This window comes from Neoarius graeffei, chromosome 22, assembly GCF_027579695.1.
Source record: "Neoarius graeffei isolate fNeoGra1 chromosome 22, fNeoGra1.pri, whole genome shotgun sequence".
In the NCBI taxonomy this organism is placed as follows: Eukaryota; Metazoa; Chordata; class Actinopteri; order Siluriformes; family Ariidae; genus Neoarius; species Neoarius graeffei.
In genome coordinates this window covers 22,984,925-23,011,299 of record NC_083590.1, presented here as the reverse complement: position 1 = coordinate 23,011,299, position 26,375 = coordinate 22,984,925, and the positions used below count along the sequence as shown (strand labels likewise).

The 26,375-nt window shown below is 39.8% G+C and overlaps 2 protein-coding genes and 1 long non-coding RNA gene across 4 annotated transcripts in view; 2 read left to right on the top strand and 1 right to left on the bottom strand.

Annotated features, from left to right (window-relative positions):
- Positions 1-18,620, top strand: part of LOC132870779 (NACHT, LRR and PYD domains-containing protein 12-like) — a 165,524-nt gene extending 146,904 nt beyond the window's left edge. Inside the window, 3 exon segments of the mRNA XM_060904635.1 lie at positions 14,252-14,401; positions 14,403-14,423; positions 18,443-18,620. Of these exon segments, the coding sequence (XP_060760618.1) occupies positions 14,252-14,401; positions 14,403-14,423; positions 18,443-18,620 (349 nt within the window).
- On the bottom strand, positions 1,945-8,060 carry LOC132870780 (uncharacterized). 2 transcript variants are annotated; one of them, XR_009651198.1, is made up of 3 exons: positions 7,886-8,060; positions 5,530-5,668; positions 1,945-5,308 (listed from the first exon to the last, which is right to left on the bottom strand). It is a non-coding gene; the product is annotated as an uncharacterized LOC132870780 (long non-coding RNA). The 2 variants fall into 2 exon arrangements; XR_009651200.1 differs by lacking the exon at positions 5,530-5,668.
- A 1,743-nt stretch (positions 18,621-20,363) lies between the features above and the next one.
- LOC132870778 (NLR family CARD domain-containing protein 3-like) overlaps positions 20,364-26,375 on the top strand; it is a 113,041-nt gene continuing 107,029 nt past the window's right edge. Inside the window, exon 1 of the mRNA XM_060904634.1 lies at positions 20,364-20,473. The gene's annotated coding sequence lies outside the window, so the exon portion shown is untranslated. The remainder of the gene's footprint in view (positions 20,474-26,375) is intronic.

Genomic DNA, 26,375 nt, shown 5'->3' with positions numbered 1-26,375 from the left:
ATAAACTACAAGCTTCCGTTTGTCGAGTAGGACGCGTCACCGTCTTTCCACCCCTCCCCACTCTCTGATTGGCTCCCTAACTCAGGCGAGCCTTTAGACCATAGTTTCCATGCTGTCTTTTCAGATCGGAACGATTGTGCAAAGCAGCATGGGATTTCCCAGGCTAGTAAAATGGTCTTGAATTATTACAAATTTTGTCATGATCCCCCCCCCCCCCCCCCCCATTTTTGCTCAGCACATCTGGCCCTCTATTTTCATGTCATTCTTATGTACATTTTCTATTTACTGCAGATTTGATATCCTCAATCTGTAGAACATGAACCTGATATGAAAATATTTTACACCCCATCAGTTTTAGAATTCAGTTATTTTTTTTAATTGGCAATAAATTTCCAATCAGTAATCTGGTTTATAAAAGACATGAATGTTAATTCTCAAAATGAACGCTTTGTTTGACATTAGTATATCTTCTTTTGAATTAATGATGGTGGTGGGTTTTTTTTTTAATGAAATGTATTTTGTAAAAAAATTAAATGAAATTTCATCTCATCTCATCTTATTATCTCTAGCCGCTTTATCCTTCTACAGGGTCGCAGGCAAGCTGGAGCCTATCCCAGCTGACTACGGGCGAAAGGCGGGGTACACCCTGGACAAGTCGCCAGGTCATCACAGGGCTGACACATAGACACAGACAACCATTCACACTCACATTCACACCTACGGTCAATTTAGAGTCACCAGTTAACCTAACCTGCATGTCTTTGGACTGTGGGGGAAACCAGAGCACCTGGAGGAAACCCACGCGGACACGGGGAGAACATGCAAACTCCACACAGAAAGGCCCTCGGCGGCCACGGGGCTCGAACCCAGGACCTTCTTGCTGTGAGGCGACAGCGCTAACCACTACACCACCGTGCCGCCCCCAGAAATAAATGTTTAAAATTAAAATAGCAATTAATTAATTGAACTGTGAAATAATTAACTTAAACTAGAAATATGAGCTGGAATAATGTTAATGTCTATTTCCAAATGCTTTTAATTATTTTATTTATTGTCTTTGATTTATTTCATGATTGCTGGTACATGACGCACTATGAAATAACTAAATCTCTCAAACTCACCCATCAAAGTTCATGAGCAGGATCTAGCATCTGATTGGTGAGACTGCACTGAAAGTCATGACAAATCAAGTCCAGCTGTTCTAATGTCTAAACTACACACAATTCTTAATTTCCCTGAGGGAACCCTCCCAAAGGGATCAATAAAGTTTTATCTAATCTAGTCTCAAACACGCAGACAGAATGTCAGATATTTCTGAAATTTAGTTCAACATTTACTGCCCCTGATAACCACATTATATTACATGGCCTGGCCCAAAAAAAAGTTGCCAGTTGGATTTAAATAAACAAATACTTAAGCACCTTTTGATTGGATAATTATTGCAGTGATTAATGTTTCAGCTGGCAAGAATTCTTTTAACCTGAACTGATGCAGTGAGTAGCTTCTCGTTTCTTAAATATTTCGGAAAGCCTATCCCCATAGTTGTGGAAAAGATGTTACTGTGTTTGAAATTATTGACCTGCATCAAGCAATGAAGGAAAACTCACAGGATTGGAACTAAACAGCTCTGTGGCCATAAGAAAATCACTTATGTGGTTTTGTGTGTGAGAGCTGGGCACCATAGTAACCTGTTCATTCTGCAGGCAGAAGCAATCGATTTGAGTAGATCAGATGCTGGATCCCACCCACCAACTTTGATGGGTGACTTTGATAGATTTAATTATTTCATGGTGCACGATATACCAAGGATCATTATATCAAATAAATGATATATGTTAGGGTTCACCCAGTCGGAAACGGTCAACTTACTTCTCGGGACCCCCGCCCTCGTACCACCTGCAGAATTCTGGGATGGAACACCGCAAAAAAACAGAGAACCAGAAATCGGTTTCACTGCTGTTTAATCACAGTATTCTCGCCAAAGTTGAAAGATTACAAACACCTTTTATAACAAATTATAATCTCTCTAAACGGCTATTGTATCTGTCGAGTGTGTGTGTGTGTGTGTGTGTGTGTGTATGTGACCTCAGAGAGGGGGGTGTGTGTGTCTCTCTATGGGAGGGTGTGAGTAAGTGACATCATTTTGATATCTGTGTCTATGTGTGTGTGTGTGTGTGTGTGTGTGTGTGTGTGTGTGTCACATCTTAATTACATCACTGTTCTAATGGAATGTTCAGATGTATGTGTGTGTGCTTGATCTGGGGGCAGGTCAAATAATCTCCATCAGTGTGTGTGTAAATCATAACATAATAACATATTTCTGATCATATGACATGATAGCAAGGTACAAACAGATTTTAAAGGTCATTGCTTATGCACATACGGAATTTTTCAACAAAGATATGTTATAAGAAAGTAAACAAAAAATAAGAACAAACCTAAACAAAGACAGTTATAAGCAAAACATCTCATATCAAAATAAACAAAATGTTCCCAAACAATGTCCAGCCGAGACAGAAGGTCATTTTAACTGAACCGAAATTAATCCTTAATTTTGTCACCATTTTAATAAATTACTGCCTTCTTGGTCAAGAATAATACTTATATAAACCTAACAATCCCCCCCTTTGATAATAGTATCACTATTATCAAATCCTAGGATCGTATTTGATCATTATCACCTCATGATCATATATGTGATTACATCGAGAATTAATCTTGAGTTAATCTTTGCCCTTCTTGACGTATATTGGTGCTCAGAGGGCGGGCATGCCCGATCAGCCATCGTCCCACCTCACCGGAGCTTAGAGAAACTCAAAACCTCTTAATTCGTCCCAAATACACGCTACTTCCTTCAGAGTAATTTGTTCTAAAACAGTGAGGGAAAATGAAATTAGAAGGCATATCGACCTATAGTGAGAACAGAGTCCTGTAAAAATACAGAGTTTCAGAGCATAGAGATGTGTAATAATAGTAGAAAACGGTATCAGATGAAAGACATAACACATTCATGTGGTGTGCGCTTGTGCAGCTAGCGAATTGCCAGAAGATGTTGTCCAGCTCGAGCGGGTAACCCTGCTCCGAGCAATGAAGTCCAGCTCGAGCAGGTAACCCTGCTCCGAGCAATGAAGTGGTCCTGAAGGCTCGGGCGGGTAACCCTGCCCCAAGCAAAGATGAAGCAGTCACGAAGGCTCGGGCGGGTAGCCCTGCCCCGAGCAACAATGAAGTCACGAAACCCGTGATGAGGACTGTCATGGTTGTAGTGAGGATGATTGGTCCTAAACGGGGCACAAGATCTCTTCCCCTCTTTGTTCACAACGTCTTGAGGATTCTCAGTCGAATCTGTGTAGAGCTCAGAAATAGAGAGACAGAGAGAGAGAAAACTGGCCAGAGGGAGACTAGATAGGGACACAAAAAGCGTTAATAGCAGCAAACTTGTCATTGTAACACAACTTTGTTATGGAGCCTTCTTCAATCGAGTGGCATGGATCCACTGTGGAAAAAGATCAGTTAAAACAGCAGTAAAAGTAATGGCGACTATGTCTGCAGGCCCACTATATCTAGGTTTTCCCAATTGTCCAAATCGTTCAAAAAGTCACACCAGCACTTGTCTCTCACGTGAAAGGGGTGTGTGGTGGAGATAATATTGTATTATTGACCTTGGTACAAATTTTATGCAACTTATCTATAAGGGCTGCAGAATACTCATCCATATGCATTTTCAAATCAGAGGTACCCGGAGCCGGAGTTCCCTTCTTCCAGGGGAGAGGGAAAGATCTTCCAAAAATAATTTCTTGGTGTCACACGAATTTCAGCCAGAATGAATTATGGATTACAGAACCAAACCTGTGTCCTGCATGGCCTTAATTAATTTGTCTTTCAATGTTCGATTAATACGTTCTACGATACCAGAGGATTGAGGAGTGTGAAAACACCAGTTTAGTTTAGAGATACTTACAAAGGTTTTGTGTGACTTTTGAGGTGAAAGGGGTACCTTTGTCTGAGTCTATGGCATTTGAAACCCCATAACTATAAAAATAATTATTATTGATTTCTTATTATTTTATTGTTGTTATTTTATTGTTCTGCTTTTATTGTTTGTTTTTCTTTTTTTACTGTCCAGTGTCCTTGGGTACCTTGAAAGGCACTTATAAATAAAATGTATTATTATTATTATAACTAGGTACTATTTCTTTTGCCAGAGTAACTACCTTCGTGTTCCCTCGAAAACAGAAAAAAAAACTTCTACCCATTTAGAGAATTTGTCCACAATCAAGATGACAAAAATCAAATGAGAAAGAGCGTGCAGAATATCAGGCAGTGAACACACACAATAACCACGGAGGTATGATAAATATCATAAATTATAAAACAAGAACCGTTTAGAACAAGAACCATCAACAAAGAGTACTTCCCCCATCCCTAGAGGGCTGGAGGAGAGATCAGACCTGATACTAGTAGTATGTACGATTTTTAGACAGACAATATCAATGTCATCCCAAGTATCATCCCGAGAATTAAGGAGGCGTGCGAGAGCGCGACCTACATTATCAAAAGAGGATGTGACACGAATTTTGAGATTGTTAGTAGAACAGAGAATAAACAGTCATATGTTAATTTAATTATCTATTAAATTACTGATAAATTAATTTAATGGGTCTGTAAATTTTGCAACACCTGTTTAACTTGATGTGACGAGTGCAAGATCAGTGGGTGAGACAAAACCAATTTTTCCGCATCCAAAACCATCAAAGCACATGCGGAGACAGCCCCCAGACACGCAGGTAAGCCTTGAGCAACAATGTCTAATGTTTTGGATAAAAACGCACAATGCTGCAATCCCCCCCCTCATGCTCCCCAGAGGCCGTGCCTTGGTGTTCACAGGCATAGAGGTGGAAGGGCTTGAAGTGATCAGGTAACCCCAGGGGCAGAACGAAGGGTGCTTTTGAGGGAGTGATAAGCGACCACCATAGCGTCAGTCCAGGTCAAAGGATGTTGCAGTGGATCGTGATGACAGATTGCAGAACGGAGAAGCTTGTCATATAAAGAGCAGTCAGGGATCCATTTTCTGACCCAGAAAAGACATCAGTGCATGTTTAGTTGCAGGGCATTTTGTGTCTAGAATGACAGCCTTGAGAAAGTTCAAAACTTCAAAAGTTCAAATACTTAAGTGTCCATGCAATATTGCAGCTTGGTTCTGGAAACCTTAAAGCCCTTATGTGCCAGATGTTGGAGCAGGCGCAAGTGTCAGTGTCTTGGCAGATTTCTGGTGACTCAGCAGATACCAGAACACACAGACCACAGAGTCCTGAGGGAGGGAGAAGGTCACAGAGTGTGTTATGAATTTGAATTACAGCTGAAAAAAAAAACAGCAGGAGAGAGTTAATGAAACCTTGAGTCCAAATGCTATCTCCTCATGTGCGTGTAAAAAAAAAAAAAAGGCAGAACAGAGATCATTAATGGAAAAACAGCAATGATGAGCAGGAACCTGTGACATTACAGAAGAAACAATCAATTCATTAATCTTACGTAAATCTTGTGTAAAACGCCAGGTACCATCAGGTTTAGGTACTGGATTGACAGGTGTATTGTACGAGCTGGTGCACGATCTCACCACGCCTCCAGAGAAGAGACTGTAGGATCTGACATCGATCCAGAGAGAGAGATACTGCTTAACATAAACAGGATGCATATGAATATTGAATCATATTTTGTGTAGTTTCATGTCAATTTAAGTTCCAGGTTGTAGTGCAACAAAATGCGGAAAGGTTCAAGGACAATGAATACTTATACAAGCCAATGTATCATAATCATGATAATTTATGAAGTTTTTTCCTTAATGGTTAAATAAAGATAAACCCAAGTCTCCGATTTATAAACACCACTGGAAGGAAAAAAAAAATTCTCCTTTTTTTTTTTCAACATTCTTCAAGTAAACGTTTGTTAACTCTGGTTCTTGCTGAAAAAATTATGGTTAACTATCATACATTAAAAGCCTATGCATTCCATATCCTCTGTGGTTTTTAAAGGCAAAAGTATGGAGGTTTAAAACTCAGCAAACAGTTAATCAGAGCATTTCATATCAATAATTCGAAATTAGGAGGAACATGGTTAAGCTTAGCCTCATAAGTAGCAATAAGTTTAAAGAAAGAAAAGGAGATATAAAACAGGGCAAATTGAAATGACAAACAATTTCACTGAATGTAATTTGAATAAAATTGAATAGCTGATAAGCACTTTTTGTTGGATTCGATATGTGACAGGGACTCAAAATACATTTTTAATTCAATTAACAGTATTAATGAGAATGAGAATTGGTTGTCTTGGACATTTCGACTTTATGTATATGGAATTTACCTAGTAATATAAAGAGATTACTTATTAAATTTATTATTGTGTGAGAAAGTGCCAAAAATAATGATTTTCTCTGCTCATTGCAGATTTCTGTGGCTGTCCTTGCCTGCTGTTCTTGCATGAGTTGTTTATATTATAGCTATCTGTAACAGTCTGGGAGCCCTTATCTCCCAGAAAGAGACAGAGAGACTATAGAGACGGAACAATTATTCAAAATATTATTTATAATAGGATGACAATTATTCAAAAAATGTCAAAAAATGAAGTAAAAAGCGGGTTAGCTCGCTGTTGAACTAATTCCCTGCTTCCCAGACAAGACAAGTCCACGTTTCGCTAAAACGCGTTAGAAACAGGAGTCTCATCTCATCTCATTATCTCTAGCCGCTTTATCCTTCTACAGGGTCGCAGGCAAGCTGGAGCCTATCCCAGCTGACTACGGGCGAAAGGCGGGGTACACCCTGGACAAGTCGCCAGGTCATCACAGGGCTGACACATAGACACAGACAACCATTCACACTCACATTCACACCTACGGTCAATTTAGAGTCACCAGTTAACCTAACCTGCATGTCTTTGGACTGTGGGGGAAACCGGAGCACCCGGAGGAAACCCACGCGGACACGGGGAGAACATGCAAACTCCACACAGAAAGGCCCTCGCCGGCCCCGGGGCTCGAACCCAGGACCTTCTTGCTGTGAGGCGACAGCGCTAACCACTACACCACCGTGCCGCCACAGAAACAGGAGTATATAGGATATTTAAAGGTTAGAATTACATATGATTAATAAAAATACCACTACACGATCAGTTTTAAAATGTTTTAGATCAACATTAAACATTAGGTTAAACATTAAACTTTTCGGCATTTCCATTCACACGTAGGGTAAATGTATTTGATGCCTTTTATTATGCCTTTAAACAAGAAGTGGTATAATACTCAATATTTTAAAAATGATTCCTGATAAATATCTTCAATTTTTTAGAGTTTGAATTAATCAAACTCTAAGCCTTAAATATTTCTTCTGTTTTTACCATGTCTGTTTAATTTAAGTGAAATGTTTTAAAAATGGTTTTTGTGTTGTATTTGCTTGTACAGTTATTTCATTATTTAAGGTCTGAACGCATAGAATTACTGCCCAAATCTGATGAGACGAGAGTTTTGCCCTGAAGAGCTGCTTTTTCTTTTATCCAGTGCGCATGCCCAGTTCACAAGCATTATGGGAACTGGAGTTCTCATGTTATTAACAAATAATCATCACAATTTTGCCGTCACATACTTCTGTCTTAGTTTTAACTACTTCGTATTCATCATTTATAAGCTCTAGACATGAAACTGCATTAATAGCTGCCCTATTAATTATTAAAACACATTAATAGTCTTGTAGAGTGCTCAGGGACCTGTTCAGAGATCACCTCGCAGACCACTCGTGACTTTCTTGATAACTTTCCAGTTACAAGTTTCGGACTATCCACACACAATGAATATAAAATAAAATACAGATGATCAAATATCAAATCAAATATCACTCACCAAACGCTGAAACTAATTGATTAAGAAGCAGATTTTTCCTCTGATGATTCCATTCTGTGTTAAGGGAAGAGGATCTCTAACAGTGATGAGATTTACAAACGATTCGGATCTTTTTTGGGACGAAACATAAAAATGACTCGATCGAGCGAATCGATACAGACGCATGGACTGCATTTGTTGAGTTCATGCACACGTAATGGTTTGAGGAAAGTTCATACTTTAATTTCATGCAGCATGAAAGTGTGATTATTGTTTACAATTTGAAAACAGGAATACAAATAAGATTTCTGTAGTTTCTGAGTCAATAGTCAAGAGTGAATCAAGTAAATTGATTCACACGCATGCGAGTTTGTTCTAAAGAATCGATTCAGTGAAGCTTTCGTTGAGATTAAAATGCACAATATACAGAATGTCCGTATTTTATACGGATTTGATTCAATAAACATAGTATACGGGCGTACAAATAAAGTTATATGGATTCTTTTTAACAAAAAAAAACCACTTCAATATTTATTTAGAGTTATAATCAATTCCCACAATGATAAAAGAGCACATAACATTTACACTTTGTGTTTTTTTTTTTTTTTGTCAAACATTGAAGCTTGTATTCATTCTTAAAGTTTATTGTTATTAATATTGAATAAAAAGTACCTGGGATATATAATTGTTAATTATCATTCAAATTTTAGGTAAATCATTTTAATTTGCATCTTATAAGGATTTTCTAAAGGAAATAAGGACTTTGGAAGTTGGTTATACAGGTTTGATTGACCAAAGGTTTAACATTTATGCACACCAGGAACACAGTTCTAACTGTTCATGTCCAGAGTGCCTTATATAAATGCTAAAACAATTAAAGATACATTACACAGCTCCTAGAGATTGCAAATACCTGAATGAGGATAAATCAAAACTGAGCCGGCCAAATTGTCTAGAATTTGTGTAGAATGCTAAACCACAGCAATTCATCCAATCCCGTGGGTTTTTTCTCGGGGTCCGGGTACCTTAATACAATAATACAATTTCCCCCCCATGGTGGCACGAAGGAATCAGTCCCGAGATTAATTAGGGTAATTATTATGGGTTTAACATAAAAAGCGCGCTCTTCCCTTGACAGCTCCTTCACTTCACGAGGGTCACCTTCCCGTAAACAAATTACGAGGATAGCCTTCCCGTGCTTTTACACGAGGTTTAACCAATCTTCCCGTGGCTCTTCCACGAGGTTCACCAAAAAACATAACCAAAATAATAAACAACTGGGTTTTTTTCTGATACCTCCAACCAGGCGGAAGTCAAACCAATCAAACTAATCAATTAAAAGAGACCCCTTACCTGATTGGGAGGTCCCCGTACGGGCCACCAAATTGTTAGGGTTCACCCAGTCGGAAACGGTCAACTTACTTCTCGGGACCCCCGCCCTCGTACCACCTGCAGAATTCTGGGACGGAACACCGCAAAAAAACAGAGAACCAGAGACCGGTTTCACTGCTGTTTAATCACAGTATTCTCGCCAAAGATGAAAGATTACAAACACCTTTTATAACAAATTATAATCTCTCTAAACGGCTATTGTGTGTGTGTGTGTGTGTGTGTGTGTGTGTGTGTGTGTGTGTGTATGTGACCTCAGAGAGGGGTGTGTGTGTGTGTGTGTGTCTCTCTATGGGAGGGTGTGAGTAAGTGACATCATTTTGATATCTGTGTCTGTGTGTGTGTGTGTGTGTGTGTGTGTGTGTGTGTGTGTGAGACATCTTAATTACATCACTGTTCTAATGGAATGTTCAGATGTATGTGTGTGTGCTTGATCTGGGGGCAGGTCAAGTAATCTCCATCAGTGTGTGTGTAAATCATAACATAATAACATATTTCTGATCATATGACATGATAGCAAGGTACAAACAGATTTTAAAGGTCATTGCTTACGCACGGGGCGGCACGGTGGTGTAGTGGTTAGCGCTGTCGCCTCACAGCAAGAAGGTCCTGGGTTCGAGCCCCGGGGCCGGCGAGGGCCTTTCTGTGTGGAGTTTGCATGTTCTCCCCGTGTCCGCGTGGGTTTCCTCCGGGTGCTCCGGTTTCCCCCACAGTCCAAAGACATGCAGGTTAGGTTAACTGGTGACTCTAAAATTGACCGTAGGTGTGAATGTGAGTGTGAATGGTTGTCTGTGTCTATGTGTCAGCCCTGTGATGACCTGGCGACTTGTCCAGGGTGTACCCCGCCTTTCGCCCGTAGTCAGCTGGGATAGGCTCCAGCTTGCCTGCGACCCTGTAGAAGGATAAAGCGGCTAGAGATAATGAGATGAGATTGCTTACGCACATACGGAATTTTTCAACAAAGATATGTTATAAGAAAGTAAACAAAAAATAAGAACAAACCTAAACAAAGACAGTTATAAGCAAAACATCTCATATCAAAATAAACAAAATGTTCCCAAACAATGTCCAGCCGAGACAGAAGGTCATTTTAACTGAACCGAAATTAATCCTTAATTTTGTCACCATTTTAATAAATTACTGCCTTCTTGGTCAAGAATAATACTTAACCTAACAATATATAATTAAATATGTTGAATTATTTCAGATTGCAATTCAAGTTAATTAACTGAGATTTTAAGCAGTTATTTCACATTTTAATGAATTAATACTTTAATTACTTATTTTATGCAATTTTTCATGACTATATTTTGTGTCACAAGGCATTCCATAGTTTTTCACCATGATTCAGATTTTACTTCCTTGACTCTACAATTATATAAATCTATAGCAGGGGTCGGCAACCTTTTTGCCATGTAGTGCCAATTAGAAATTTTCTTGTTAGTTAGTGTGCCATTCAAATAGGTGTTGTTAACTATGTGTAATTAGACACCACACATTTTAGACGGATATGGATATTTAATGCAAATGTAAAACACCATTGCACTTGTTTTATGCCATTAACCTCACACACAAGGTTTAAGAACAACCCCCTCACACACACATTGGATAACAACATTGCAAGCAGCTTATACAAATTCACACAATAACATCCAAAATTTTTCAGTAGGTAACAGGCCCAAGTTATTCACAATAAAGACGTAGTAGCCTAATGGAAATTGAACTGATGAATAATAAAACTACAGAAAAAAATTAATGAGTGTCAGAGAACATTGACAAGTAGCCTACTTAAAGTGGCTTAACAATAAACTGCAAATTTGAAGTAGCCTTGTTACAAAATAAATGTTTTGCCTGTCAGTCAATGTGATCCCTGGCCCTGCTTCCCCTTACTTAGCTCCGAGATGTGGGGATGGCAACTGGTCACTTTGAGTTGGACGCATGCTTCCGAATGGCCCGTTGTCAGACGACTTCGGGAGGGGCAAAGTACATTCTTCATGTGCGAAAATATCTGTTCACACAGATATGTTGATCCGAACACTGACAATAAAGCCAGTGCGATATTGCGAAGACAGTTGAACTTTTCGGGTAAAGATGCCCAGCAGGGTTCATTGGCTTTAAACAGCAGAGCTCCTCTCTCACAGTCACATCACAATATCTTGCCATCACTGCCAAACATATCTGTGACGAATCTCAGTCATCCAGGTACATAGTAATCTGTGGTTGGTTGAAGAGAGCAACTGGACTTGCTTGAAGATTCTTGAAAATGTTTCGCCTCTCATCCTAAAGGCATCCTCAGTTCTGTCTGACTCTGTTCAGTGATGGTCGTTCCAGGTTGACAAAAATGAACAATCCTCTCTGGCTAAGATGTCTGCCAGTTTTCTGGAAGTTCTCTCATACTCCCACATCAGTCAAAGGGATCTCATCCCAAAGTGCGTAGAAACATATCTGTGACGAATCTCAGTCATCCAGGTACATAGTAATCTGTGGCAGACATCTTAGCCAGAGAGGATCGTTCATTTTTGTCAACCTGGAACGACCATCATTGAACAGAGTCAGACAGAACTGAGGATGCCTTTAGGATGAGAGGTGAAATGTTTTCAAGAATCTTCAAGCAAGTCCAGTTGCTCTCTTCAACCAACCACAGATCACTGCCAAACGTGCCACATTATTCACATCTACGCTTTTGTCAAGTGCAATGCTAAATACCGCTGCATCTTTTATGCCAGTTGTTTGCTGCACCCTTACGTTTTCTGCCATTTCACCAATTCGTCGCTCAACAGTTCTGGCTGATACGGGCATGTCTTTTATTCTTGATTTTATTGTCTCTTTATTTGTCAGCCCCTCAAAAAGACTATCCGAGCTGGAGAGAAAGGCCTCCTTAATGTATCCACCGTCTGTGAATGGCTTTCCATGTTTAGCTATGCAGTGAGAAATTATATAGCTAGCTTCAGTGGCATTGTTTTTAGCTGAGGCAAAGACTTTTAAAGTGTGGGCTTGCTTCCCATATCTGCACACTGCGCGTGAGATTGATTCGTCCCTATGTGCCTGATCTTTGAAAGTCATTTCGTGCTTTCCCTCGAAATGACGTTTAACACTGGATGTTCGACACACAACACTTTCAAAACACAACATGCACACAGCACGGTCCCTCTGAGAAACGAACCCATATTCTTTGGTCCACGAGGAGAGGAAAGCCCGAACTGTCGGCTTCTTTGCCATCTTAGTGCAACTGCTGCATCAAGTGGGCCCATCTCGTGAGAAATATGGGGAGGGGGGAGTGTTGCCAGATTGGGCGGTTTTAAGTGCATTTTGATGGGTTTTGAACATATTTTGGGCTGGAAACCGTCAGCAGTATCTGGCAACACTGGGAGGGGGGCGCTATATTGTTGTGTAGTCATGCTAAAAGAGCAGGCTCGCCATGCAACAGTTCAAGATGACGTTTGAACATTTTTAATGTGTTGAATAATTAGGTTTGTGTATCATCGTCAGTGTGCCACTGGAAATTCCTCGGCGTGCCAGTTGTGGCACGCGTGCCTAGGGTTGCCGACCCCTGATCTATAGTGTTATATAACCGCACTATGTAGACTATGGAGAACCAAGTTTATTGGCCTTGTCTAGCGCACTATAAGTTAGGGGTGTGCAAAATAATCGTCATGACAATGCATCGCGATACTAACTTTCACGATATACTGCATCGATTCTTGACGCCAAATATCGATTATTAATTTTAAAAAATGAATAAATAAAATTGTATGAATGGTTGGCGAACATCAGCTAAAAACAAGTAGAATACAACTTCCAGTCCTGTAGATGTCGCCGTGGAGTTTTTGACGCCCGCTGCCTTCATGCCAGTGGCATTTCCAGCGGCGGGCTACTGCGACCTAGACATTCTGCATAGACATCATATGCGACTGCGACTCTGTTTACAAATCTCGCTGGAGCAGCGCGCACAACATGCTTGAGCGCTTTTTAGAGCAACAGCCTGCCATCCACGCTGCACTCCTGTCTGCAGAAATACGTAAATCTGAGAAGGACATCTGCACACTCACCGAGTCTGACATAACTGCTGCGGTACTACAACATGCTAAAAGAAATATGCTTAGTGAGTGTATTGTTTCCTAATTTGAGGATGCTCCACAAACTATAAATGCATAAGGCATTTAAATATAATGTAATGTAACAAATAATATAATGATGATGATAATTTAATGCACTGAGTAATATAGTATATATATTTTATTTATTATTGCCTTGTCCTCCCATACTGCAGGTGCTGCAAAGAAATTGAAAACTGCTGTTATTAGTTTTCTTTTATTATTTTTAGTTTTATAAATCCTATGCAATTTTTGTCATTAGTGTGTCCACTTGTTAAGTATGGAAACAGTAATATTCATTTTAATGGCAACTACCTCCAAAGTCGTTTCAATAAATTCAGTTATGAACTGAGTTGCTCTGAGTTATGCATCAATTGGAGACACTATCCAGATCGTACACAGCCACTGGTAATTATGCTCTTTTTTTTTTTTACATTTTCACTGAAGTATGTTGAATATATCGCAATGCATCGCAATAATTCAAGAATCGTGATGCATCGTGATAGTATCGCATCGTAGCATGTGAATCGTGATTCGAATTGAATCGTGACTTCTTTGCCAATACCCACCCCTACTATAAGTCTAGTAGAGAACTATCTGAGATATCGCTCTCAGTTCTATGGCATGTATCTCTCTCTCTCTCTCTGATTAAAGTTCATGGTCACTCTGCTGTTCTCTGTTCTGCTTCAGCTGCTGATGGTTTAATATTTCACACAACAGATAACAGAAATAAATGTGACAGTATTATCATTATTGATTACAACGTTAATTAGAATTAACAGGTGATAGTCAATCTTCATGACCTTCTGGATAATAAAAATAATTTTACACACTCATCTTTAAAGGAAGTATTAAACCAAGATGAAAATCTGTTGATGAAGTGTGTGTCATTGTGTCTCTGCAGGTTGCGGGAATGTCGTGTCTCAGGTGAAGGTTGTGCTGCTCTGAGTTCAGCTCTGAGATCAAACCCCTCACACCTGAGAGAACTGGATCTGGCTTGGAATAAACTCGGAGACTCAGGAGTGAAGCGTCTCTGTGCTGTACTGGAGAATCCTGACTAAACTGGAGATACTGGGGTAAGATCATCTCTTTGAGAGTCACATGACCTGCTCCTCAGTCGGACACATTCTCTAATAGTGAGACTGAAGCAGAGGTTTTAGGTTCATCATCAGTGTCCTGAGGAGGAAGATTCGTTTCTTTTCACTGCACACTGATGATTTGTGAAAGAGTCTTTGGGTCAGATGGACGTACGTGAGAAGCTGCAACATAAAACATGACTTGATGTGACTGCAGTGTGTTTGAAATTGCTGTGAAATTTACTACAACGTTGTAACTAATGAGACAAACTGCACCTGAGACACAAACGAAGTGCACTCTGTGTGAGCTGCAGGGTTTAAAAGCAGCAGTGACGTGGTGGAAAAGATCTCAGGAATATAGAGTTTAAAAACTAAAATGAGAAGTTAATGCCGTAGAACTGATGCAGTAAAAAAAAAAAATAAAGACTTTTAAATAAAAATTAAAAAGGAGCAGAAAAGAACTTCCAATAAATTGAAAGCCATGGCAACAATTCTTTTTTGCTGATTTTGAATTTTTCTAATAAAAATAACACGTGAAAATAGTAAATAATCTTTCAGTCCATCTCTGTCAATGGTGATTGCTTTAAGACGATACTGGAAGCCCGGCCTCCGCTCACATTTCATTAAAATGCAGCAATTAAATGTTTACTAAAGTGTCAACAGTCTTGGTGTAATTCAGTATTTGTGAATCAAATTGATCAAGTATCTCACTGAAATATCATGCTGTTTGTTCCTTAAACACAACCTGTTTAGTGGTTAACAGTGCAAAAAAAAAAAAGGCCCTCCCGCACCAGGCTCTGGTCTTCCCAGGCAGTCTCCTGTCCCAGTACTACCCAGCTCTTGACGCGTATGGGTGCAGCACCGATCTCTGCTTCTACGGCCCGCTGCCTCTCGCGTTTTATATAGTAAGCAGGGGCGCCGCTGGGGGGGAGTTAGGACGATTCTAAGGGCCTGGCACTGACGGGGCCCTGTGAGGGATATTAATATTATTTTAATAGTATTGCCTTGTGTAAGTTTTTGAAATAAAATATTTCATTTCATCTGTTAAAATATGCAAATTATACATGGTTATGATTTGCTATAACATTTTTCTTGAATTATTTATGATATTGTCATTTCACCCCTCCACCCTTTTAACTAATGGTACAGTCTGATTCTGGGAGCGGGATTAGCGCAGTTTAGAGCAGCTGTCAGTTTCTCTCTGCGCGCAACAGAGGTGAACATTCTAGAAGTTGCTAAGCAGGAGCGGGTGTGATAAATTATGAAGTCCGGATATCACACTGTGTGTGAAAAAAAAAAACACCTTTTTTCATAGGTATCTTTATTGTATAATTAAGTCTAGGTGTTTTGCCATTGTTCATGTGTGGATTTGTTGATATTGTTAAGTATTTAACTTTAATATTTTGCACATTAGCTGTGGTCACAGATATCATTGCTATTGTTCATGTGTGGATTTATTGATACTGTTGCTAGGTATTTAACTTGAATATTTGAACATTTGCTGTGTTTTCTAATAAACGTGTGATGCCTAAAAGAAACCAAAAACACTTAGTGGATTTCTTGCAGTGCACTATGTGATTGTATCAAAAAACTAGTGTAGTTATTCGTCAAGGCATAGATTTGATCACATACAATAAGTCAATAAATGGAGGAAACAAAGGAATACATTTTGTAATCCTGATTATTGATGTTTGCTGGAGGGCTCTGGAGTATCCATAATGTGCATACAGAATGTTATAAATCCATACTGATACAGTGATGCATGCAATTTCTCTCAACACAAACATTTGGATTGAATGAACTCCATAGGCTACTGAGTGGCCTAATAATAGTTTCTCATAAAAGAAAAATATATATATATATCTTCCATATATATCATGGAATGTTCATTTTAAGGCAACAGTCTATTCAGTCTAATTCTGACAGTTCTGCATTTAAAATGTTCATATACCAAATAATTGTATCACCTAAACTTGCTAGGTAGCTGATCACACGTGTAGTAAAGTAAAAGTGCCAGCCAAAAACAGACTTCAAATTCAGTTGCTTGAGCTTGAAAATTTTACCGGGGGGGCCCTAAATTGTAATCTTTCATAGGGCCCAAGATTTCTAGCGGCGTCCCTGAGAGTAAGGGTTACAGTGGGGGGCTGGTCCTCTGGTAACTGCGAGAGTTTGACTTCCTGCTCACATCTGTATTGCAGTGTGCCTTACCAGACGGCAGTAGGTACCATTTTTATGATGGTCTTTGGAATGACCCGACCGTGAGCAGAAATCGCAATCTCCCGGTCGAGAGACGGACACGCTAACCACCAGGCCAGCTCGCGGTTGGTGAACAGTGTAGCCTGTGTGAAAAGCCCCTGCCACAGAGCTTACAGACCCCCACTGAAGCCTGTGCGTCTATTAGTGTGTGTTTGTTTTTTATTTCACACATAGACAACAGGGCGGCACGGTGGTGTAGTGGTTAGCGCTGTCGCCTCACAGCAAGAAGGTCCTGGGTTCGAGCCCCGGGGCCGGCGAGGGCCTTTCTGTGTGGAGTTTGCATGTTCTCCCCGTGTCCGCGTGGGTTTCCTCCGGGTGCTCCGGTTTCCCCCACAGTCCAAAGACATGCAGGTTAGGTTAACTGGTGACTCTAAATTGACCGTAGGTGTGAATGTGAGTGTGAATGGTTGTCTGTGTCTATGTGTCAGCCCTGTGATGACCTGGCGACTTGTCCAGGGTGTACCCTGCCTTTCGCCCGTAGTCAGCTGGGATAGGCTCCAGCTTGCCTGCGACCCTGTAGAAGGATAAAGCGGCTAGAGATAATGAGATGAGATGAGATGACAGACAACAATAAGAGACTGCATGCTGGGGGAGGAAGGAAACCTATTAGGCTTATACTAGATCCTCCCCATCTCACATACTATAGATCTAAATCTAATCAGACTGATTAAAATGGATAAACAAACATGCTTATCAATACTACAAAAGATTATAAATAAGTAAACTCATAACTAAGGTGCAAAATGTGTAAAAAGGTAGTTTAATGTACAATATCGGTACAAGTGAATCACGCAGAAAATGGATAGAGGCTTTCACAGAATCATTTTAAAAAGTTTTCAAATGTCTGTTTCTAAGGAATTTAAATGCAAAGAGAGCAAACTGTAATCAATTAATATTCAGAATATTTCAAATTTTAGATGCAGAAATAAAGGTGTTGAGTGGGTGTAAAATCACACAGGAAAAAGCTACTAAAAAGCATTTCTGAGTGTGTGACTCAGTCCACAATAAGATAATTTGTCTAACAGAGCTGCTGCTCCTCTGCCTAAGATTGAGGTATCCTGCAAAAATCACACCAAGAGGACAGCATGCAATACTGAGGGAAGTGAAACCACAGGAGAGCAGAACCGCTGCAGAAATAGCTAGAACTCAGTAAAGTCTCTGTTCATGTGTCCACTGTAAGAAACAACACTGAACAATAAAACTGGGATAAATTACAAAGAAAGTCTGTTTACAAAACCATCTCATCTCATTATCTCTAGCTGCTTTATCTTGTTCTACAGGGTCGCAGGCGAGCTGGAGCCTATCCCAGCTGACTACGGGCAAAAGGCAGGGTACACCCTGGACAAGTCACCAGGTCATCACAGGGCTGACACATAGACACAGACAACCATTCACATTCACACCTACGGTCAATTTAGAGTCACCAGTTAACCTAACCTGCATGTCTTTGGACTGTGGGGGAAACCGGAGCACCCGGAGAAAACCCACGCGGACAACATGCAAACTCCGCACAGAAAGGCCCTCGCCAGCCACGGGGTTCGAACCCAGAGCTTCTTGCTGTGAGGCGACAGCGCTAACCACTACACCACCATGCTGCCTTTACAAAACCAATGAAAATAATTATTTACATCCTACACTATTCATGTATTTCCATCTCTCACTCTCTCTCTCTCTCTCACACACACCATTAATTTAAAGACACACAAAGCAAACTTTGATGTTCATAAACTGAGGCAGTGAAGTGTGTCACTGTGTCTCTGCAGGTTGTGTGATTGTGGTGTGTTATATGAAGGTTGTGCTGCTCTCGCTTCAGCTCTGAGATCAAACCCCTCTCACCTGAGAGAACTGGATCTGTGTAAGAATAAAATAGGATCCTCAGGAAGGAAGCTGCTCTCTGCTCTTAAGGATGATAAACATTACAAACTTGAGACACTCAGGTAAGTAATAACCTTTTTAAGAAAACATTGGGGGGAGGAATAATAATTTAACCTCTATCATTTTTCCTTAATTTCAATAAATATCACATTACCAGGCCGTGCAATTAAACCAGTTTTAGAAATTTTTAGCTGTGTTCTATTTAATCAGACTTTTTCCTCACAGTTGTCTTTAATGCTGTTTGGTGTTCAGTAAAATTTATTTAAAATTCATATGAAAGCAAAAAGTTGGAGTCAGTCAGTAGTTAGGATTGATACATATGTCTAAACAGGGTTAATATTAAATTCAGGCTTTTTGAAATAATCCTACCTTAATACAGTTGAATTCTACGATTGCAACGTAAGAATCATAACAACCAATCAGATTTGTTCTACCGTGCCAGTTTTAGTAGTGATTTATGTGAAATGTATTTTTGTGCAATGCGCAACCACTTAATATTTCGTATTTGAAAATGCAAATTATTAATACGTCTATAATTTTATTTTCATAAGAAAACAATTAAGTGATTTGAGTCTCCGTTGAGGGGGCGGGGCTGTAGCCACGAGGGGGCGACGCCCCCTTTCGCCCCCCCATGGCGCCGGGCGTGGTGTGATGAGTAAAGTTGTGCTTTCTTTCTTTCTAATACCTGTGGAAACGCCCATAAACAGATTGTGATGATAATAATGTTTTCATACAAAGAAATGAGACCGAAGTGCAGTTTAAATACAGATTTATTATATTTAGTTGATCTTACATCCAGTTTTATAGCTGTAGAATAAAAATGTCGGAGTGTCAGTTTTCAGCTCCAGTCTGCACATGAACAAGCCCTGAAGGGCGGAGCTTCACTTCCGGTTAACGAGAACTCCATCACGTGCCTCGAAGCGGGGATTCATTTAGCACGCGCTCTTAAACTCGACACATGATTCAAAGACTCGGTTCATCTGATCATCACTGCTATAAAACTAACATTTACAGAAATAAACTGGTTTAGTATTTAGAAGAGGTCTATTAAGCAACGTCTGTATGTGCTTTTCTTGGTGTGTGTATGAGATCAGCAGCCGTCCAAATGCTCGAGGATTTTTTATGCTGAGAGAGATAGAAAACAATAATATCCTCCACTCTTTAGGCATTATATCAGATTCCGTGCCCTGCGATGACCTGGCGACTTGTCCAGGGTGTACCCCGCCTTTCGCCCGTAGTCAGCTGGGATAGGCTCCAGCTTGCCTGCGACCCTGTAGAACAGGATAAAGCGGCTAGAGATAATGAGATGAGATAATCAGGATAAAATGTGAAATCTTTCTCAGCTGTCTTCTTCTGTCTTCTCAGCTTTGATGTGAGATTATCATTAATGACAGCAGTTTTATTCTATTTCTTGGGAATTAAAGTGGACTGGAGTTGTAGTGTAACTTCAGAACAACAAAACGTCTAGAGTCTTGTGATAATATTTCTTGTAAAGTTAGATATGGCCTCCCCGACCTATCTCTGCCAGTCTCCCTTTAAAACTCCAAGCCCCAGGAAACTGTGCCTCAGCCCCTGGCCTTTTAACAGCTAGAAACAAGTAAACTTCTCCACCTTTAGGCTGAACTGGAAGAGAGTTTGTGGTGTGGGCTTAATGGAGAAAAAGAGTTTCAGTTTCCTTGAAAGTGATTACAGTCCTATCTTTTTCTGTTCTTTAGTCTTGAATTCGAAAGCTGCACTATTTGTTTCTGCGTCACTTTTAGAAATGATTCGCCAAGAAAAAAAAAAACTCCTACGAAGCAACCAATCCAGTGAGTAGGTGTGATCACGTGACAACAAACAGCCAAACGACGACAACAACAACAACAGTCCAGAGAAAAACACTTTATTTGGTGTTGGAACTTGGATAACTGATGAGTCATGTAAGTAATGATGTTATATTGTCCCGGTTTGTGTTTGATCATGTGTCCCGCTATTTGTTTTATGTCCTGTGTAATAATAGACACTACTGTAGATATTGACGGTTATTTTACCGGATTAGTTGATACAGCTGTAAAATGTTGCCATACAGGTGAATATCTTCTTTTGGCGGCTGGCTTCATCTTAAGGTTCTCACAAATAACATCATGACTTTACTCGAACATTACAAACTCTACAATAGAGTTAAACACAGAAATGAGCAAGAATACTTGTGGAAACGCCCATACACAGATTGTGGTGATCAGGGACGTCACTAGGTTTGAGAGACAGGGGTAGCTTAGCACCCAGAGGATTAAAGGTATTGCGCGCGCGCAGCGCGCGCCGAACATTTTTCAGAGCACCTACTAAGGCTGTCAATCAATTCATTATTTCAAGAGCATCACACCTTGGGGACACACTTCCCACCATTTCTATTCTATTTTAAAATTGCTTTCATCATTTAATTGCTTGCTGAAGCAACTTCACCAGCTAAACTACAAAAATGTGAAAAAAAAACAATGGTAGGTGTCATGCATTCCTGCGCAAACTGAAGAGGGCAAGTGCTTCACAAATCATGTAAACATTCTACAGAAGACTCAATATAGCCTAGGTAAAGTTAAGCAAATGCAAACCACTGACATCAAATTACAATCTCACCGTGTGTGTCTGCAAATGAAAGCATAGAATTCTGACTCTCTGCAAACCCAACTCAATGGAAGCCCGCACCGCGCCTGCTGCAGAATGCCCGCGTAGTTTTTTAAGTCCTACTAGCCTACCACTGGACGTGACGCTTGACACAGAGCCAATGAGGAGGAATCATAACGATATTAATAATATTGCATTAAACAATAAATAAGCAAGCAGAAACTGTTGTTCGGATTAACTTGCGTTGTTGATGGCTCATGTTCAGTGCTTTACTGCCTTTGTTTTTTTTGGGAAAAAAAAATAAAAATATAAATAATTTAAAAAAGGGCAAAAAATATAGGGTGGCTTTGCCATAAGATAGGGTGGCTGGAGCTACCCTAAAATGGGTCTGGCGACGTCTATGGTGGTGATGATATCAATTCTGTTTATTCGCTAGACACATGTCCAAATCCACACAAAACAGTACAAATACACATCAAAACAAACCATGGCAGTCAGACAAAAACACAAAAAAAGAACAAAAAAAAAAATTAAAATATATACAAACATTTTGTCCAGTGCGCTCTCAACCTGGATGTATACCTTGTGCTACTCACAGTTGGATTTGAGAGTGCCACCATAATGTTGTTGGAAGAATCATCCAGGCGTTGTATAAACTTATACATTAAGTTTCTTAAAAGTGCATGAAGTGTACTAACTCCTACAGACACAAACATCTGGCTAACGCGACTTCAAAGCTCTGCGAGCATTTGGCCTGGCCAAGCTATTAAGCCAAACCGTTTCCCAGAGCGCGTGGTTGACCCGCCTCCCTGAAAGGCCTCAGTTTGCTACTGGTCGAAGCCAGAAAAGGCTGTGACGAAGTTTGAACCAATCACATCACTCTTTCCTCTGACGTATGTGACGCGACGGGGCTAACTGGTAGATTAAACTCTTACCGAAGCCGGTCGGGAGCAAGGCGAAAACGCCCTTCCTTTCAATAAATGCCTCCAGGGCTGCTCTTTGCTCCGTTTTCAATGAGAACTTCCCGTTGAATGCTTTCAATACAGCATCTACCGCTGTGTCAAAGGCTTGCCGCTGCTCCATGTTCGTGATGTGAATGAAGCGCTTCCGGCATAGATTCTGTAAACAATCTATGGTTTCCGCTCAACAACTTATTGTTAAATTTTCTAAAGCCTCAGGCCTGCAACTAAACTTGAATAAATGTGAACTATTTGCTTTAAAAGACCATCCCTTGGAATCGTTGTACAATATAAAGGTGAAGAAAGAGGTGAAATACTTAGGTATAGTCATTACAAAAGATAGTAATATTCGAGATAAAGCAAATATATCTGATAATGTTGACAAATGTAAACTAATCTTAAATAGATGGTTAAAGCGAGATGTCACTGTCTTTGGCAGGACATTACTGACCAAAATGGAGAGTCTCTCTAGATTAATTTATCCTGCGTATTCCCTCCCTATTTCAAAAAGAATGATAAAAACATTTAATAGATTAAACTTTAACTTCATTTGGAAGAACAAATGTCATTATATAGGTAAAGATGATCTAATCAAACCCTATGGTGAAGGAGGGGGAAATGCAATAGATTTTGACATTATGAACGGTGTACTAAAACTTAAATGGCTAAAGTCTTTTCTAAATAATAGTCACTCTATCTGGTATTACATACCCAACCTCATTTTCAATAAGCTCGGTGGAATCGATTTCCTATTAAAATGTGATTTTGAGTTAAATAAATTTCCTCAGATACTTTCTGACTTTCATCAACAGGTCCTCCTTTATTGGAAAATAATATTTAAGCATAATTTTACCCCTCATAATAGCCCAGTGTGGAATAATAGGTATATATTGGTTAATAGAAAATCTATTTTTATTGAGGAATGGTTTTCCAAAGGTGTGTGGGCTATTGCTCACTTTATGAATGATGGACAGATTTTACAACATGGTCATTTCTGTCAGAAATTTCAGATTCAATGTACAAAAAGAAAATACAACCAAATCGTAAAGGCTATTCCTGTACCAATCCGAACTATGGTGGAACAGGATATGGTGTACTCTGATATTTCTCCTAGACTGAGACAACTTTGGATTGAAGGTGTCGAATTTTGTAATAAAAAGTGCGATAACAAATTTTTAAGACGTTCCTTACAAAATATTTGCTTTCCTAATTCTGTCAAAAGAGATTACATATTAAAAGATTTTGAAACAGTAGAAATTAAAAAGATTAGAACTAAATATCTCTCCTTTCTAATTCCCTTCAAAGCGAAAGAAATACAGTTCAAAATTTTGAATAGAATTTACCCAACCAAGGAATTTTTTAAGAAGAAATTTAAATTTGAAACTGGTAAATGTGTATACCAGTATACTATACATAGCCCATGGCCAATCATGGCAGTTGTACCCGGTGACGTGGTTAGAGCGACGAAGAGGCGAAGAAGAGAAGGAAAGAGAAAGAGAAGGCAAAACAAAAATAGGAAAACAATGGCACAGAACGATTACTGCCAAACGCTGTTCTTTTTTTAAAACAAACTTTCATTCTAAACTATTCAGAACAGTGTCTAAAGCTTGATCGAAAGTTTGGTTCGTATCGCTCGCCGTCATGTTAAATGTGATCCGTAAACAGTCCCAAATAAACTACAAGCTTCCGTTTGTCGAGTAGTACGCGTCACCGTCTTTCCACCCCCTCCCCACTCTCTGATTGGCTCCCTAACTCAGACGAGCCTTTAGACCATAGTTTCCATGCTGTCTTTTCAGATCGGAACAATTGTGCAAAGCAGCATGGGATTTCCCAGGCTAGCTGTAGATAGCCTGCCTGGCCAGACTAAGCTCGGAACAGGCCCTCGTGTTGCGTCACGCTTAGGATGGGCGGGCCCAGGCTAAGCACTCCCTCCCCTGGGAACCTTAAGTAAAATTCTTAAGGCATCATTGTATGCTACTTGTAATTTTTGCATACTGGACTTTTTATAAGAAGACCAGAGGTGTGCAGTGTAGAGTGGTGTGCAGTACGCCTTGAACAGAGCCACTTTGATTTGAGTGGAGCAAAATGTAAATTTACGGGCTATAGTGTTTGCCTGTGCATATAACTTACAACACTTTCTATATATGTCATCATTCATATCATCTGTAATACAGTGACCTAGATATTTTATCTTTTTGCAAACCCTCAAGAGAATTATTAGACAGTCTGAACTCAGGGAATTTGAGGCTTTTATCCTGTTTAGTTCGACATATTAGAACAGCGCTTTTGTTGGAATTATACTTTGTCAAATTGTAAACCATCGTCAGTACTAGGGCTGTAACGATACACCCAACTCACGATTCGATTCGTATCGCGATTTTTGACCCACGATTCGATACGCCCACGATTTTTTTAAAATGTTTTTTTAAAGTAGTAAATTTGACTTATTAACATTTACTTACTTACATTAACTATTTAATAACAAATAATTCAGACCACTGCAGAGAATGAGTAATATGTATGCAAAAATGAACAAATGTATATCCAAAGATTGTTTTATTTCTCAAAATAATACTGTTGAGCCGGAAGCTCTGGTTTTTTCGGTTCTAAAAAAGTCATTTTTCCAAATCGTGTAAATCCGTTAAGATTTTTTTTTGGGGGGTTGGCTCTCTCACTGTCTCACTCTCATAGGGCCAATGATTTTCTGTGATCGCGGAAAACAGATGGAAATTACGGAATTTTTATGGTGAAACATTGCTCGCGTGTCAAAATGTAACTGCCGCAGAAGGCTTCCGCCCAAGCAGACATGCCTTCAGTGTTGCCAGATATTGCTAACGTTTTCCACCCCAAAATTTGTTCAAAACCAGCCAAAAAGCACCTAAACCTGCCCAATCTGGCAACACTGCATGCCTTACCGGTCAAGTGATTGTGATTGGCTTGTGGCACACCTAGCCAGCCAATGAGCTGCTTGTTTACAGATTCGCTCCCCGCGTCGCAACCAGAATGGCGACCGCTTAAAAGAAATGAATGCTCTGCCAGTGGCGAGTGTGGACGTTGCGTGACTCGCAGAAGATTGTCGCAGGTCGGCAAAAAAACGACTTACTAATGGATATAAAAAAATAAAAGTAATTTAAGTAAGTTTAAAATGTAATTTAAATAAAAAGTAAAGTATTCATAAATTGAAGTTTGGAAGCGCCTCTGTTTTTGGGCTGAGGAGAAGTTTGAAAGGGTGTACCGCGATTCTGCCTTCTTGTATCGCAATACAGATCGTGGCTCTGCGTATCGCGATTTCGATATCGATACGCATATTGTTACAGCCCTAGTCAGTACATACATTAAGAAGCTGTTGCAGCCCCGCACTACTTGGACTAAAGGTCACAAGGTCATCTGCATACATAAAATGATTAACCAGTACACCACCAATCAAACACCCTGTGTTACAGCCATTCTATCGTCTGGACAGCTCGTCCATATAAAAATTAAATAAAACGGGACAAAATACCACCCTGTCTAACCCCATTTGTCACACTAAAAGGGTCAGATATACAACTCCCCCACTTGATGTGCATTTTCTGGTGTGCATACCAATAGGCAAGTACCCTCACAATGTAGCCAGGCACCCCTCCTTGCTTTAATTTAAGAAATAGCTTTTTGTGACTCACGCGATCAAACGCCTTGGAAGCATCTATAAAACACATTAAAACAGTTGAATTTTTAGATTTATACAAGTTCACTATCTCTTTTAGAGCATAAATACACATATCTGTGCCATGCTTTGGCTTGAACCCAAACTGATTGTCAAGGGAAGAGACATACACATTCAGTATATCAAAGGAGGACTCTTTCCATCACCTTTTACAATATACTGGCCAGCGCAATAGGTCGATAATTGTCCAGGCAACCAACCTTTCCAGTTTTGTCCTTGATGACCGGTACAAGCAGAATGGATAGCATAGAATCTGGCAATATGCCATGTATCATCAGTCCAGTAAAGTTAATTGCAAGAAGAAGAGAAAGCCTCTGACTGGCGTGCTTCACGTGTTCCGCACTTATAAAGTCCATGCCACATGCTTTACTGTTGGGTAATTTCTGTATAGCCTCATACACCTCGTGTGACAGTATAGTTATTGATTCATCATGGGTCACAGAATCCTCCACATACGGGTCATGTTGTAAACAGTTAAAAAGAGAACTAAAATGTTTTCTCCATAGCTTAGCAATATTATCTTCACCAGAGACTCCCTCAATAGTACAAGGAAGA